We start from the raw sequence: 17009 nt of genomic DNA on the forward strand, positions 1-17009 counted from the left end.
CCATTCAATAGAATCGTGGCTGGTCCAATATTCCTCACATACACTTCCCTGCATTTTCCCTGTAACCCCTGATCCTCCTACTAATCAAGAATCTATCTATTTCAGCCTTAAATAAACACAAGGACTCTGCCTCAACAGCGATGTGTGGCAAAGAGTTCCAAAGACTCATTAACCCTCTAAAAGAAGAAATTCCTTCTCATCTCAGTAATTAATTGGAGCACCTTAATTCTGAGACATTGCCCCAATCTTTGACTGTACAATAAGGGGAAACATCCTCTCACAAACTTTCTTAAACCTCTTATTAATCTAGTGAGCAGAGTCCCAACGTGTTTAGCTTTTGCTCATAAAACAATCTCTCCATACCAGGGATCATCCTACTGAGTCTTCTCTGAACTGCCTTTGATGAAACTGTATCTTTCCTTAAATAGAGGACCAAAACTGGTCACCGTAGTTCAAATGTTGTCTCACTGGAACCTTGTAAAGTTGCAGTAAGACTTCCGTACTCTTCCATTCCAACACCCTTGAAATAAGGGCCAACGTTTCATTAACCTTCCTGATTACCTGCTGCACTTATGTGCCATGTACTTTAATAGAAATTAAATATTGATTGCCTTTACATGCTGCCAGTAGAATGCTGCTATATTTTGAAAATTTCAACTGCAAACGTAACTTGGCAGATTTTATCAGCTTTGATTTTTGAGCATTTTTCATTCTTTGCATCATATTGGAGTTTTTATTTATGTATTTATAAAGTCTACTACATAAGAATTGAATTAAAACTTATTGAAATCTGAAAGCATAGACGTTGCTGAAGCATCCTATTCATACACATCTCAGGGTAGAATATTTTGACCGGTGCATTGTTGCATGTAAGCCTGAACTGTATCTAAGTAAAAAAGTAAATGTCCTTATGTTAATTAACCAATCAATGGCAAATGAAAGCCAAAATACTGCAGAAACTAAAACAAAGTCTAAAATAAAAACAGAAAATGCTGGAAATCATCAGTAGATCAAGTAGCTTCATAAGGAAGGAAAAACTGAGTTAACTTTTGAAGTTGGCGACCTTCAGTCAGATAAGTTGAACACAGCTTTTCGTGAAATGCTTCCTCTTTCGAGCTTTCTTCTCTTTTCACATTCATGCATGGCATGGATTTCATGCCTCGAAAATCATTAATCACTCTCTGGGATCTTACCCAAGTTGTCATTAAGGATCATGGTAATTGCATTCAGTCTGTATGATTTTCAGAGCATTGGTGCTGAGCACACTTGACAGCAAAAGTCCTGTCCAGTCAATCTTGCAGAACCCTCCTCACTCATATCTATGTTTGGGGTTTAGGTGCCATTGAAAGGATAGAAAGGGAGGCAAGAGAAGCATGCCAGTGGAGATTTTGATTAAAGAAAACATTACTACTGTACTTAGAGAGGATATTTCTGAGGCATGTCCAGTGAAGCTATATTGATGAAACTCAGAAATAAGAAGGAGATGATCACCTTGATGAGATTATACTGTTGGCCCCAGTAGTCAGTGGGGAACTGTGGAGCAAATATGTAAAGAGATCTCAGATATATGTAAGAATAATAGGGTTGTAAAAGTAGGGGATTTTAACTTTCAGAACATAGACTGAAACTGCAATTAAGATAATGAAGAATTTGTTAAATGTCTTCAAGAAAAGTTTCTTTATTATTATGTAGATGTACCTACTGGAGAAGGGGCAAAATGTCACCTTCTCTTGGGAAATAAGGCAGGGCAAGTGACTGAAGGCATTTAGCACACTCATCTTCATTGCTCAGCCCATTGAGTATCGGAGTTGGGATGTCATTGCTGAGGTTGAACAGGACATTGGTGAGGTCACTTTTGGAGTACTGTGTACAGTTTTGGCCACACTGACTGCTATAGGAAGTTCATTATTAAGTTGGAGCAGGTTTGGAAAATATTTACCAGGATGTTGCTGGGATTTGAGGCTATAAGTAGAGGTTGGATAGGCTGAGTCCTTTTTCACTGGAATATAGGATGTTGAGAGGTGACTTTATAGAGGTTTATAAAATCATAAAGGGCATAAATGAATTGCAAGGGTCTTTTTCCTAGCGTGGGGGAGTTCAGAATTAGGGGGCATATTTTTAAGGTGGGGGAGAAAGATTTAGCAGGATAGACAGACAGGAGGCTGGAAAAACACAGCAAGCCAGGCCACACCTGAAGGAAGAGCAGTCAATGTTTCATGTACTACCCTTCTTCAGGACTCAAAAAGGGTAATACCCGAAAATGTTGACTTATCCTCCTCCCGATGCTGCCTGGCTTGCTGTGCTTTTCCAGCCTCCTCTCTGCTGACCTTGGATTCCAATATCCACAGTTTTTTGTCTCTAACCAAGATTTAAAAGGGACCTGAGGGTCAACCTTTTCACGCAGAGGGTGGTTTGTATATGGAATAAACTGTTAGAGGAGGTGGTGGATGCAGGTACAGTTACAACAATTAACAGACATTTGGATAGGCACATGAATAAGGAAGATTTAGAGGGATATGGGCCAAACACAGGCAAGTGGGACTAGTTTAGTTTGGGAAGCTGTTCCTTGCCGTATAGCTCTATGACACTTTCTGGGAAATGTAGCAAAATTGGGAAGGCTGCTGCCTGTCTAGGAAACCACTGGTATGATTTAATCCTATTCACTGAATCATTGCCTTAATGTTCAGGATTTGTCAGTCACCATTCTTGGATATGTTATGTCCCAACAGAGATGCCAGGACAGTGGTACACAGTAAACTGGAATTGCCCCAGGGAGACTTCAGCTTTGACTTCAAACCTGCTAAAGTGTCATGCCAGTCAAGCATGGGGAAGGGAAACTCCTGCTGATTTCCCTCTACCACCTCCTCCAACCTTTTCTGGATACTGCAGAAAAAGGACTTAAGGTTAACAGGCCACAAAGCACACTGGATGAGGTACATGAATGGCAGTCACCAAGTGTGGTTCATGACTACCACTAGTACTGAGCTCATCACATTTTAAAGGGCCTAGCTTCCAGACCGGGCCTCTCATGGGTGATGAGGGAATCATGATTCCAGACCTCCTTTCAGCTTAGTTCTAAAAATGCCAAATCAGATTTAGAATGGGACACAGATACACCATATGTTCCTATTCAGAGCATATAACTCGAGCCAACTTACAGACAATTGCAGTCAATCTTTGATTTCCTAGATTTTTTTTCTGTATGCGTGTTGTTTCCTGAACATGTTTTTCTCTGAATTTACTATATAGTTTAATAAAGAATTGTAAAACATTGATTTAAAATTCGGAAATCATGGATTGTACAGATTTATCCTGGAAGCTTTATGAAAACATTCTGAGTTGATTTGAGTTTGATTTTATTGCCATGTGTGTTGAAACACGGTGAAAAGCTTTGTTTATGAGCGGTACAGGCTGATCACAGCAAGCAAAGGATACACAGATCAAAAAGGCTTAGAGGCATACAGGTTACATTACAGGTTACATTATTTGAGGCTAGAGTCCATTTGACAGTCTGATAACAGCCAGAAAGAAGCTGTTCCTGAACCTGCTCTTGTGTGTGTTCAGGCTTCGGTATCTTCTGCCTAATGGAAGAGGTTTTGCGAGATCATTATCAGGGTGCGATGGGTCTTTGATGATGTTGGCCGCCTTTCCACAGCAGCGAGCCATGTAAATGGCGTAAGTGGATGGAAGGTTGACTTCCATGATGGTCTGGGCTATGCACACCACCTTCTCTAGTTTCTTCCCATCCTGGGCAGTGCAGTTGGTATACTGGTCTGTTACAGGTCTGGACAGTATGCTTTCTATGGAGCATCTGTAGAAGTTGGTGGGGGCCCTTGTGGACAGGCCAAATTTCCTGAGCTACCTAAGGAAGAAGAGGCATCGTTGCATTTTCTTGACTGTCACATCTATGTGGGAAGTCCAAGATAGGTCGTCAGTTATCGTCAATCTGAGAAACTTGATGCTCTTTACTCTCTCAACCTCAGATCCATTGATGTAGATGAGGATGAGTTCTCGTCCAATCTTTCTGAAGTCAATGATCAGTTCTTTAGTTTTGCCGACGCTGAGAGACAGATTGCACTACGTCACCAAGCCCTCTATCTCCCTTCTGTATTTTGACTCATCATTATTAGATATCCGTCCCACTATGATGGTATCCTCAGTGAACTTGTAGATGACGTTCATTTGGAATTTGGCAGCACAATTGTAGGTGTACATGGAGTACAGTAGGGGGCTGAGGGCACATCCTTGAGGGATGTGCCCTCAGCCCCTTGAGGGGTTCCAGATTTGTTGTATAGAAAGTGCAGTACCTATCCTCACTGATTGCAGCCTATGGGTCAGTAAGCTGAGGATCCAGTTACATAGGGCTGAGCTGAGACCAAGGTCATGCAGTGATGCAATGAAGATCTATTTTGGAAAAAATGACACCAAACAAAACCTTGAGCAATGCCTTGAGGAAATTGCCTACTTGAGAAGTCCTTTCAAATCACATAAGTAGACTGTTTGATTATCTTAGCTGACTGTGTAAAAACTGTTGGCTTTGAACACATGCTGTGGGACTCTAAGGTAAATAGCTCAAAATATTTTGCCACAATTCCTCCTTTGGTGAAGGAATTAAGCCATTGAAGACAAAAAATAAATTCAGCAACCCTACATTTCCAGCAGGGAATCCGAAGTCATTGCAAGCACAGATCAGACATGAAACTAAAACATCGTACAGTGCAACGTAACAGTCCCTTCATTTCTGCTTCCTTTGAGTATTGGCTGGTGCTGGAAACGTAGATTTGCTGAATTTATCAATCAATGGATTAACACCTATTGTTAAAAATAATTTATAAATTTCTATCCATCTGCCTTAATCTCAAGGCTGCTGCTGCACACTTTGTTTATTTATATTGACATTACTTATGTGACAGATACTGAAGGAAACTGGTATGTTGTAATTAAAATGAAGTCTGTTGTACAACTGTAAGATGAAAACTAAGTATGGGGCTGAGTCTTAATACCTTGACATTGAGCCCAACAGTTCTGTTTGTGCAACTGATACAAAAGAACTTTTCAGAAGAACAGTTTAGGTGTGGCAGAGACTCTTCACAGATTGGGCCCATTACTATTGAGGCAATTTAGAATGCAAGATGGTTGGTGTGATTGTATTTATTCTTACATAATTAAAATCAGCAAGACAAATTCAATATTCTGAAACATATTTTGATTTTAATTTCAGATGATGTCCCGCCTTATTTTAAAACCGAACCCATTCGATCACAGATCCACTTGGAGGGCAACCGCCTGGTCCTGACATGTATGGCAGAAGGGAGCTGGCCTTTGGAATTCAAATGGTTATACAACAATACAGAGCTGACTCACTTCTCTCTTGAGTACAGGTCAGAAATCATTGAACTTGACACTTTTGCTTGATGTCACATGAAAATATTTAACAAGAAATGCTTGATTGATGGACTTGATTCACAAGTAACTCATTAAAATTGCACTGAAAACCCTTGGTTATTTATTGTGAGGTAATGAATACAAAAACAACCAAGTAATGTTGGACTTACATGAGGCTATTAAGGAGTTAATTGGAGCAATATTTACAGTTTTGAGCATGCCATTACAGACAAATTAAAGAAGTAATGAACTGGGTGTTTTTATGTTGTAATGTTATTCTTGTAGAAAGCTGACATAGACACCACAGCGAATTGCCCTCAATTTGTAAAGTAACCATTGTATAATTTGATTTTTTGAAATCCACCCAGTTCTTTTCATGAAACAATTGCTGTATTTTGAAAGTTATATTGATATATGAATAGACAAGCTACGAGGGAGAAATTGTGCATAATAATGAATTAATTTAAACAAAACTTAATCATATACCCAGTTCCAGCATTTCATCGCAGCCTAGTTTTGGAAGCCAATCTGCAGGCATCAATCAGAATTGCTTGAGTTTAGGTGGGTTATTGTCTGAAGTAACTTTTCCATGCAAATTCATAAATTTCCAAAAGTCTGTTATTTAAAGATTTGATGAAATTGGAGTTTGTTCGAGGCAGTCATATCTAGGATGTCCCACTATTATTTTAGTATTGTTACCCAGAAATATTAAATCATATTTTAGCAAAGACGCTTCCAGGATTGACAAGGAGCAATGAATGATCAGTCCGATAATACATACAATTGGTGGTGATTGTATGAAACTTTTTCAACCTGTATGAGTACACCATGTCACTTCTTCTAAAGTGAGTAAATGAGAGCTTTAGTGTTTGAGATTGTTCCATTTACAAATGGATTCTTCTCACTTTCGCCTTACTGGTTAACATTTTTAAAATCTGTCGATGGATTATATGGTAATTATTACTGACACCACCACTGCCCTAGTACAATCCACACAAGTTGGTGCACAGATGGAATCGTCCACCAAAAAAAAAGTTGGTGTAAAGTCAACCAGCATCTTAAAAGGGGGCTGGATAGATATGTGTAAAGGAAACTATGAAAATATTGCCACCATGACTTGAATTTCTAAGTGTTCCTTAAAGTACAAATGAACAAGTTATGTTGGAGGGAAATTCATGACAAAAAGGCCTAGCTCTGGCTTGACAAAGTGGAAAAGATGTCACCATAAAGCTTAGACAACAAAGTGTAGAGCTGGATGAACACAGATGATGAAGGGTCTAGGCCCGAAACGTCAGCTTTTGTGCTCCTGAGATGCTGCTTGGCCTGCTTTGTTCATCCAGCTCCACACTTTGTTATCTTGGATTCTCCAGCATGTGCAGTTCCTATTATCTCTCACCATAAAGCTTATTGTCTGCACCACCAGATACATAGGTCTGGTTAAAAATCATGGAACAATCAGCTTTGCAAAAAGAACATATTGGAACATGAGCCTTGTGAAGCAAAGCTCATGAAGGCTGGGGGAATTGAAACTGGAAAAAAGGCATGACCTGTCCAGTACCTGTGACTGGTGTAAATGAATGGGACTTGGGTAAAACAATCAGTGTGTAAATTGTACAACAAAATATGACAGTTACTGATTTGATTAAAGAGAAAACATTAAATTAATAAATTTTAGAATAATTTTAATAACAATTTAAAAGACTGCAAGTGTTGAAATTAATGTGGAAATCTGTCCAAATTTATCACGTAGCTCTCAAATCTGGATTATTTGTTACAGCTGATGCACCGTAAGCATGAATTAACTGTAAAGGTAGAGAGTTTGTCTGTCTTTAATGAGGAGAATTTTGCATAACTATGCAGATTTTGTTAAAGGATTTTCATAATTAAATATTAAAACAAAGTCTTCTCTGATAAAGCTTTTTTATTACATTCAATGCACCTTAAGGAGCAGTGAACTAATGAGTAAAGCAAAGCTGTTTCTCTCTCAAATAAATGGAACACTTAAGAGATTATAACCAGCAACTTTGAAATTGATATCAATAGAAATGGATAATGGTTGTCAATGCTGCCTGATTTAAACAAGAGTTTGTTTTCAAAAAAGATGGTTTAAGTGGTGGTGTTTGTACAGCTTCAGACATTTAAGAGACTGCTGGACATGTATATGGTCACAGAAATTTGAGGGTGCATACATGAGGATCAATGGTCGGCACAACATTGTGGGCTGAAGGGCCTGTTCTGTGCTGTACTGTTCTATGTTCTATGTTCTATGTTCTAAATCCCCTTTGGCAATTAGCCTTAATTGACCTCAGGATTAGTCATATTTGCACATGCAGAATATATTCAGTGCCCTTAAAGTGATAGGTTATAATGATCACAGCTCCATGGGAGTAGCAAAATGTCACAAACATGCTAAAGACCATGGACTATATTTAAAAGGCTACCTTCAAAGAAGGGATGCCTCAGGCACAGTTGAGGTATAGCCTTGTGAGGGCAAACAAATCCAGGGCTGCCTGGATGGCTAGAGGTCAAAATTATGATAGAAACGAAAATGTGTGAGATGTCAGGTAGGAAATACAACCATGAACCAGGTTAGATATAGATTGTTCAGAGGAGTGGTGAAAAATAGCAAAGAAGAAAAGGAAGGAGAGTGGCAGTTAACAAGAAAGAAAATTCCAAAGTTTTCTATAGGCAAATGAATGGTTAGAGGGTGACAAAAGGAGGGATAGCACTGATTAGGGACGTAAAAGGCAGATGGCATGACATATTAAGCAAATGCGTGGCCCCGTCTCTCCCAGGGAAGATGATATTACCTGGATGCCCATGGTGACAGAGGAGGAAATTCAGTCACAACAAGGGTTCAAAATTGATAAAGTGGAGGTATTAGATAGACAAATCGAGAATAAAGTTTATAAGGCACTGGAATCAGATGAGATGTATCCAAGTAAGTTGGAATGGAAATGACAGAGGCTGTAGGAATAATTTTTCACTCCGTCTCAGACTCAGCAGGATGTGCCAGAGGATGGAAAATTTCAAACATTATGGCCTCCTTCAAAAGATGATGTGAGAATAAGTTCAGCAAGTGAGACCAGTTGAATTAATTTTAGTGACTGCGAAATGTCGAGAAATAATCATTCAGGATAAAATTGATAGGTATGAGGATACGTGCAAGTTAATTAAGGAGAACCAGCATGGATTTCTTAATGAAAAATCATGTATATAGAATTTACTATAGCTTTTGAATAAGTTAAAGAGAGGGTTAGTTAGGGCAATGATGCTAATGTGTGCATGGACTTCCATAAGGCATTTGATACAGTACCACACAACACACTTGTGAGCAACGTTAAAACTAATGGAAGAAAACAGAAACAACAGAGTTAGAAAATTGGATGTATGACATGTCTTAAATAAATTGAGGTGTGTGATTAATGTATACATGTACATATCATTTATTTTACAATTTGGATTTTGAACTAGTGGCATATAGATTTTGATCTGGGTATCTGAAGGTGTAATAATTAACTTGTCAGTCTTTCTGAATCCATAGTTTTAAATCAGTATGTGTCAGAAAGCAGAAGGGAGGTTGAGAGGTGACCATATAGAAGTTATAAATTAATGAAGGATACAGATCGGGTTAATGGTAGTTGTCTTTTCCCTAGGATGGGGGATTTCAAGTCTAGGGGACACATTTTTAAGGTGAGTGGAAAGAGATTTTATAAAATGACAATGGGGTTTTTTTTACATAGCGCGTGCTTTGTGTGTGGAATGAACTTCCTGAGGAAGTGGTGGATGTGGGTACAATTACAATGTTTCAAAGACATTTGGATAAGTACATAAATAGAAAAGGTTTGGAGAGGTATGGGCCAGGACCAGGCAGGTATGGCTAGTTTAGTTTGGAATTATACTCAGCTTGGACTGGTTAGACTGAAGTGTCTGTTTCTGCGCTTGAAGAATCTATGACTGGGCCGTTCTGTTGTGATAATGGTTATTTGTTTGAGAATTTTATGAATGGAAAGAGCAAACATTGAAAGACATTAGCTTGTTTTTCATTTGAAAGAATCAAGAATTGATTTGTGTTTTGGGAAAAAAAAACATAGATTGGAAAGCTTTTGGACAGCTGACAAAAGACCCAGCTAGGTCAGAGGTAAGATAGTTTCTCTCGAAGAAAAGAGTTAGTTTAGAAAAGTTAGGAAATACATTACCATGGTGTAAGAGATTTATTTTGAAAGTTCCTGACCAGAAGTGCTTGATTAGAACCCTGTAGAGGTCATTTGAATCTAGGAAATTTTAAGCTCAATGTTGTGAATAATCAGGAAAAACTCTCAAGACTGGAAATTGAAAGAAACTGTTATGCCAAGCCTATTATTATGGTCCAGATCAAATCCCTCAAAATATTTCAAGTAGATAGCCTAGCTCCCAACTTTTAAATTATTTAAAGGTATGTGTAAAGGTAAGCGTGTTCCAAATGTGACTCATTTGATTAAACTACAAGGCTTTAAGAAAAACACACTTTATTCTTACACTACAGTTAAAATACAATGTAAAGAAGAATTTTCATAACTTTAACTCTATTGAACAAATTAATTTAAAGAATTATTTAACTACGCTTCATCAACTATATAGCGGTATCCCATAAACACACCGTTAGAAAATGCAAATTCCGGAAAACGGATTTCCCCCACTTGCTATCTCCTCCAGAACAGGAGAAAGGAACACCGACAGAATGAATCTGGCAGCAGTGAACTCCAGCTTTTTTCTGCAGCAGGGAGAAAGCTGTATAAAGCAGCCTGATGTCCAAAAAAGAAACCAACTTCCAGCCCTGGATCTGTGTGAGCCTGACTCTATCAATTCATACATCTTCTGCCTAATTTTGTTTTAGAAACCAGAAGCTATTTACTCTGCTTTCCATGGAGCAGACACCTCAGCACCATGTCCTGTTCAAGAGAAACAGGACAGAAGCAAATCCCTCTTAAAAGCGCATATCATCTTACTGCACATGTGATAGAGCAGTGAACTCTGGAGTTAAGTATTGTAAAGTGATGGTGTTGGGAATAGGTAAGATTATATTTTATTCTGCATTTTGAAATCTTTCAAACTGTGCTGTGTCTAACACTAAATAACTTTCTGTTTTGTTGTTCAGACCAAACCTACAGCATGTGTACTTGTGTTTTAGTGAAAGACCACCATAATATTTTCAAAAACTCATCCATCAAGCCAGATTTCCAGTCTGGGGCCTGATTGTCCAGTAGATCCAGCTGGGATCATAACACAGGAAATGTAGCGCAATGGGTCATGGATTCTTTTGGGGGTTCTGGGGGAAAGTTTTGTACTGGAGTTCTCCAGGGCTCAGTGCTAAGGTCCTGTCTTTTCCTAACATATATTAGTGATCTAAGCATTAACGTACAGAACACAATTTTAAAATTAGCCAATGATATGAAAGTTGGCAGCATTGTAATAGCAATATGGATAGTGTTGGACTTGTAAAGGAGATCAGCAAGTTGTGGAGTGAGCACATAAGTATTGAATGAAGTTCAGTGCAGAGAAGAGTGAGATGAACAATGTTGGTGGAAGAACATGGAAAGACAATGTAAAACAAAGGATACTGCTGAAAATGAGGGTGCAGGAGCAGAGGGACATGAGTGTATAGATACATAACTCATTAATGGTGGTGGCACAGTATGAGCGATCTGTTAATAAAGCATATGGGTTCCTGGGCTTTATTAATAATGGCATAGAGTATAAGAACATGAATAGTATGTTGAACTTATAAAAGACTCGTGTGGTGTCAGCTGGTGCATTGCATCCTATTTGCTGTTTAGGAAAGATGAGAAGACATTGGACAGATTGCAAGAGAGTTTTGCAAGAATGGTTCAAGTGTTGAAGAGTTTCAGTTATGAAGATAGATTGAAGAAGCTAGGACTGTTCTCCCTAGATAAGAAAAGGGTGAAAGAAGGCCTAATTGAACCATTCAAATCATTAGATTTCTGGACAGACTAAATAGGTCTGAACAACAAAACAGTAAGTTATATACAGCATAGTTTGAAAGATTTCAAAATGCAGAATAAAATACAATCTTATCTATTCACAATGCCATCACTTTACAATACTCAAACTCCAGAAAAAGTTTACTGCTGTATCACTTTCACCGCATGAAACAATAAAGAAGGAGAGGACACCAGTTAAAATTCATTAATAAAAGAAACTAAAATGATATGAGGAGAAAAATTTCACACACGATGGTTAGGTTCCAGAATACACTGCCTGAAAGTGTGGTTCACACAGATTCAATTCAGCCATTCAAAAGAGAATTAGGTTGTTTCTTGAAAGGCTAAAATGTGTGTGGTTACAGAGAAAATAGCAGAATGGCACTCGGTGGGGCACTAACATCAATAACCAGCAAAGCCACAATAAGTGGAATTCTGTACCGTAACTGTGCTGTGATTCTGTGCCTAGTGGAGATCACCAGATGGGGGAGAAACATCTGGCCATCAGATGAGGAGAGAAAGAAAATTATGTAGCAGTCAAGCATAGATATTCAGTGGGAGAAGAGTAAACAAACAACTAAAGAACACAGATGCAGACATCTGAAGGATAATGCTGGACGTTAATTTGAAGGCACAACTTAAAAGTGGTAGACACATACATGCAGAAATTACCAGAGACACAGATGAGGCAAAAAAGAATAGAAAGTTAATAGGAGGACACAGACGATGGTGATATCATGTTAGAGTGAAATAAGCTCGGCCACTGGAGATTTAGTACAGCCTACCAAGTCAGAAAGGTCTATCTTTGTATTAGCTACCAACAGGCACCAATTTGTAGTTTCCAATGACTTTCAGCAACTTGGGGGGGAAATTTACATAGTCCTTCAGTACCAGTTTTAAAACCATGTGACTAGTTGCAGCGTATGTGAAGAGCATAGCTAGTTATTTATGGCATACTGTATGTCAGATATACTTCCTACCTAATTGAAAGAAGATCTTTTGTAAATTTGTTGACACCAAATGATCAAATGCATTCTGTTACATTTAGAATTGACACATAACCAGATCTTATGTTTAAAACATGCAGGAATAAAGCAATCCCATTGCACAAGTCTAGGATGGCTCAAAGATTTTTATACATGGTTAATTACTGCTATTCAATAATAAGGCACAAGATGCTTCCATTCAGTGCAGTTTAAATGGCTCCATTAGTCAGCTGCAAGGCATTGTATGCATGGTTGGTAAAGCTATGGTCTTGAATGAAAACTGTCCATTTGTGCTCCTTCTAAAAACAGACTTCAATGGATTGAATGAAGGGACATCTGGGCTTTTGAAAATCTAGTCGCTTGAAGTATCTAGCATAAAGTTTTATATAAGTAAGCTCTTATTTCTTTCTAAATAAAAAGCACACAATTGCTTCTTTGCTGACTTACTCAATTAAAAAATAATCCCATGAATACAAAAATCACTTGTTGGCAAAATTGAATTTGTTGCAACATCAATGCTTCTGTGAAGCTCTGTAACAAAGGAACCTCCTCAAACATTCAGAGATCTTAAGCTTAAGCCCTCTATTTAATGATATAGTTAATCAAGTCTGACAGTGAAAGGCTCTCATTAAAACCATGTGCTCAAAATCAAACCAGTCATTGGGAGGGATATGAGGGCAGTTCAGGCTACGCTGTACAAACTTAACCAACCGTCCCACAATATGACTTTGGCTTTAAGGCTTTAATTAGCTCAAGAATTAACATGATATAAATGTACCAAAAGCTCTAGCTAGGCAAAAAAGCAGAAGATTGGTTTCCGTATATGTCTGATGTAGGGATCTTCCGACAGTAGATTGGACTTCCACAGGACAGTGGTGACATCTAGAGGCAGGGGATATATGAAATAACTGCACATTCATAGATAGAAATCAAGATTAAAATGCGAATCGAATGACTTAAATGACAATCTTCATAATAGAAGGATGTTTCTGGCTTGAATAATGATCTACAACTCTAGTTTGACACTTGTATTAATTAATTATTTTTAGAAACAGCAGGTCAGTTATTAATATAATCATGAGATAACAAGGTGTAGAGCTGGATGAACACAGCAGGCCAAGCAGCATCAGAGGAGCAGGAAGGCTGACGTTTCGGGCCTAGACCCTTCTTCAGAAATGCACGAAACGTCAGCCTTTCTGCTCCTCTGATGCTGCTTAGCCTGCTGTGTTCATCCAGCTCTACACCTCATTATCTCAGATTCTCCAGCATCTGCAGTTCCTACTATCATTAATATAATCATTCAAGTTTTTCCATTGTGTGTTCATTGCATTTAATTAAAATGTATCTGGTCAGATCATCGCTATACATGCTGTTAAAATCTGAGAGCCTTGCATAACCATGGAAACAGTTTTGTAGGTGTCACCTTTCAGGAATAGGGCAGAATTCCAAGTTGTGAGTCAAACACTGTATCATTTTGAGAACCTGGTGCTGTTATACATGATTATTTAATAAGGTAATCGACTCATTATTTGTTTTTAGAAATCATTTGCTACAAAAAGTTGGTCAGAAAGGCATGAATAAATTTTGAGAAAATTTAATCTCAATCATGAAAAAATGCAATGCATGACCATGAATAGGAAAGAGCATATCTTGGGTTCTAAAATTGTTGTCTGATAAAATAGACCTTCCAGCAAACATTATCTTTCTAGTGCGTATAGGGCCCACGGAAGCAAATGCAAACTGCACATCCAGGACTTGTTCAGAATGATGTATGGTAGGAGAAAGGTTGAATGGAATGTAAATTCACCACTCAAGGGCAATTTGGGACAGGAGATAAATATTGAACTTATCAGCTATGCTTTCACCAAAAGAATGTGGAATTCAAAAATTTTTAAAATGGCAAGGATGTAATGGGATGATGACCTGTTCCAATTCTGCAAAAACCTAATTGTCTACAGTATTGGGTGTACTGTGACAAGTGAATTTGAATACATGAGAAGAATATAAAATGCATTTTTAATGAGAACAGATTTTACATACATCTTTTGAATTACTGACAGCAGTATTAATGAAAATATAAATTTTTGGCATATTGCTCTCAATGCAGTATAAGCACAAAAGAACAAGAAAAGCCAAAGTACACAGCTCCTCTTTATTTGAGAGATACCTGAATTGTGCTAAAGTCCAACTTTTCTCAATAAATTAAAATTAATTGGACTAAATTTATTCAGAGCTAATACTGTCTTCGTGATATGTTGGAAACTTAGAAAATCTCAGTTGTGGTCTTCTTAGTCATGAACATCAGAAGATGCTGGAAAAGTCCAGCTGGTCTAGCAACATCTGTGAAAAGAAATCAGAGTTAATGTTTTGGCTCTTCCTCAGAACACACGACTTCAGTCACGAACATGTTTTTGACTTACCACTAACTGTTGCCTGAAACCAGTATATCCTGAGTCAGAATTAACTTTTAAAATAAATCTGTGTCATCTATTGTAGCCTAATACGTAAACTAGAATACAACGTAGGCTTGATGAACATTTTTTTTGGTTTTAGGACAGTTGACGATTCATTTATGTTCAAAAGCTAAAGATACAAAGTGGAGTTTGCAGTCAAAGCAATGCACTATCCTGCAGTTAGTACTGGTATAAGTTGCAGATAAACCTGCTTCTGATAACACGTTACCACATTACTTTGTATGCTTCATTTCACAATCAGAAATCATAATTGACAACATGACTTGTTTGGGATATTCCCATATTTTTTGGTCCAAAATTACAAAACAATGATTGCAAGAGGTTGAAACTGAAAATGGATTCTGTTCCAGTTCTGTGCTTCTCTTTCTCATTCTAATTTAAAGCCTCCTTTTCAGTCGAAGTTGAACAACCTCATTTAATTCTGTCTCAGCTTGCTACCTCTATTGCTTTTCCACTTACTACAATCTCTTTTCCTATTCCAGATCAGTGCCTCCCTCTCTTTTCATTTTGCTCTGCATTTAGCTTTTTTGTTCTGTGTTTTGAAGTCTCTGTCCTTCATGTGGAGATCCCAACTGCAGTTATGTTTAGCGATAATGGGAACTGCAGATGCTGGAGAATCCAAGATAACAAAGTGTGGGGCTGAATGAACACAGCAGGCCAAGCAGCATCTCAGGAGCACAAAAGCTGACGTTTCGGGCCGAGACCCTTCATCAGAGAGAGGAATGGGGAGAGGGTTCTGAAATAAATAGGGAGACAGGGGAAGGCAGACCAAAGATGGATAGAAGAGAAGGTAGGTGGAGAGGTCAAGGAGGCAGGATGAGGTTAGTAGGTGGGAAATGGAGGTGCGGCTTGAGGTAAGCGGAGGGGATAGGTGAGAGGGAGAACAGGTTAGGGAGGGGGGGATGAGCTGGGCTCGTTTTGGGATGCAGTGGGGGAAGAGGAGATTTTGAAGCTTGTGAAGTCCACATTGGTACCATTGGGCTGCAGGGTTCCCAAGCGGAATATGAGTTGCTGTTCCTGCAGCCTTCGGGTGGCACCATTATGGCACTGCAGGAGGCCCAGGATGGACATTTCGTCTAAGGAATGGGTGGGGGAGTTAAAATGGTTCGCAAATGGGAGGTGCAGTTGTTTATTGCGAACCAAGCGGAGGTGTTCTGCAAAGCGGGCCCCAAGCCTCCGCTTGGTTTCCCCAATGTAGAGGAAGCCACACCGGGTACAGTGGATACAGTATACCACATTGGCAGATGTGCAGGTGAACATCTGCTTGATATGGAAAGTCATCTTGGGGCCTGAGATGGGGTTGAGGGAGGAGGTGTGGGGGCAAGTGTAACACTTCCTGCGGTTGCAGGGGAAGATGCCGGGTGTGGTGGGGTTGGAGGGGAGTGTGGAGCAGATAAGGGAATCACGGAGAGAGTGGTCTCTCCGGAAAGCAGACAAGGGTGGGGATGGAAAAATGTCTTGGGTGGTGGGGTCGGATTGTAGATGGCGGAAGTGTCGGAGGATGATGCATTGTATCCGGAGGTTAGTGGGGTGGTATGTGAGGACGAGGGGGATTCTCTTAGGGCGGTTGTTGCGAGGGCGGGGTGTGAGGGATGTGTTGCGGGAAATGCGGGAGACACGTTCAAGGGTGTTCTTGACCACTGCGGGGAGGAAGTTGCGCTCCTTGAAGAATGCGGACATCTGGGATGTGTGGGAATGGAATACCTCATCCTGGGAGCAGATGTGGCGAAGGTGAAGGAATTGGGAATAGGGGATGGAATTTTTGCAGGAGGGTGGGTGGGAGGAGGTGTATTCTAGGTAGCTGTGGAAGTCGGTAGGCTTGAAATGGACATCAGTTTCTAGCTGGTTGCCTGAGATGGAGACAGAGAGGTCCAGGAAGGTGAGGGATGTGTTGGAGATGGCTCAGGTGAACTTGAGGTTGGGGTGGTAAGTGTTGGTGAAGTGGATGAACTGTTCGAGCTCCTCTCGGGAGCAAGAGGCGGCGCCGATACAGTCATCAATGTAACGGAGGAAGAGGTGGGGTTTAGGGCCAGTGTAGGTGAGAAAGAGGGACTGTTCCACAGAACCTACAAAGAGGCAGGCATAGCTTGGGCCCATGCGGGTACTCATGGCCACCCCCTTTGTGTGTAGGAAGTGGGAGGACTCGAAAGAGAAGTGGTTGAGGGTGAGGACGAGTTCGGCTA

The 17009-nt window shown here is 39.5% G+C and overlaps 1 protein-coding gene across 4 annotated transcripts in view; it reads left to right on the plus strand.

The window, feature by feature from the left end:
* Positions 1–17009, plus strand: part of sdk2b (sidekick cell adhesion molecule 2b) — an 892722-nt gene that overhangs the window by 429330 nt on the left and 446383 nt on the right. For all 4 annotated transcript variants that reach the window (XM_059653700.1, XM_059653701.1, XM_048555196.2 and 1 more), the window contains exon 2: positions 5222–5381. In XM_059653700.1, coding sequence (XP_059509683.1) covers positions 5222–5381 — 160 coding nt within the window. The remainder of the gene's footprint in view (positions 1–5221; positions 5382–17009) is intronic.

This window comes from Stegostoma tigrinum, chromosome 22 (assembly GCF_030684315.1).
Source record: "Stegostoma tigrinum isolate sSteTig4 chromosome 22, sSteTig4.hap1, whole genome shotgun sequence".
Taxonomy (NCBI): Eukaryota; Metazoa; Chordata; class Chondrichthyes; order Orectolobiformes; family Stegostomatidae; genus Stegostoma; species Stegostoma tigrinum.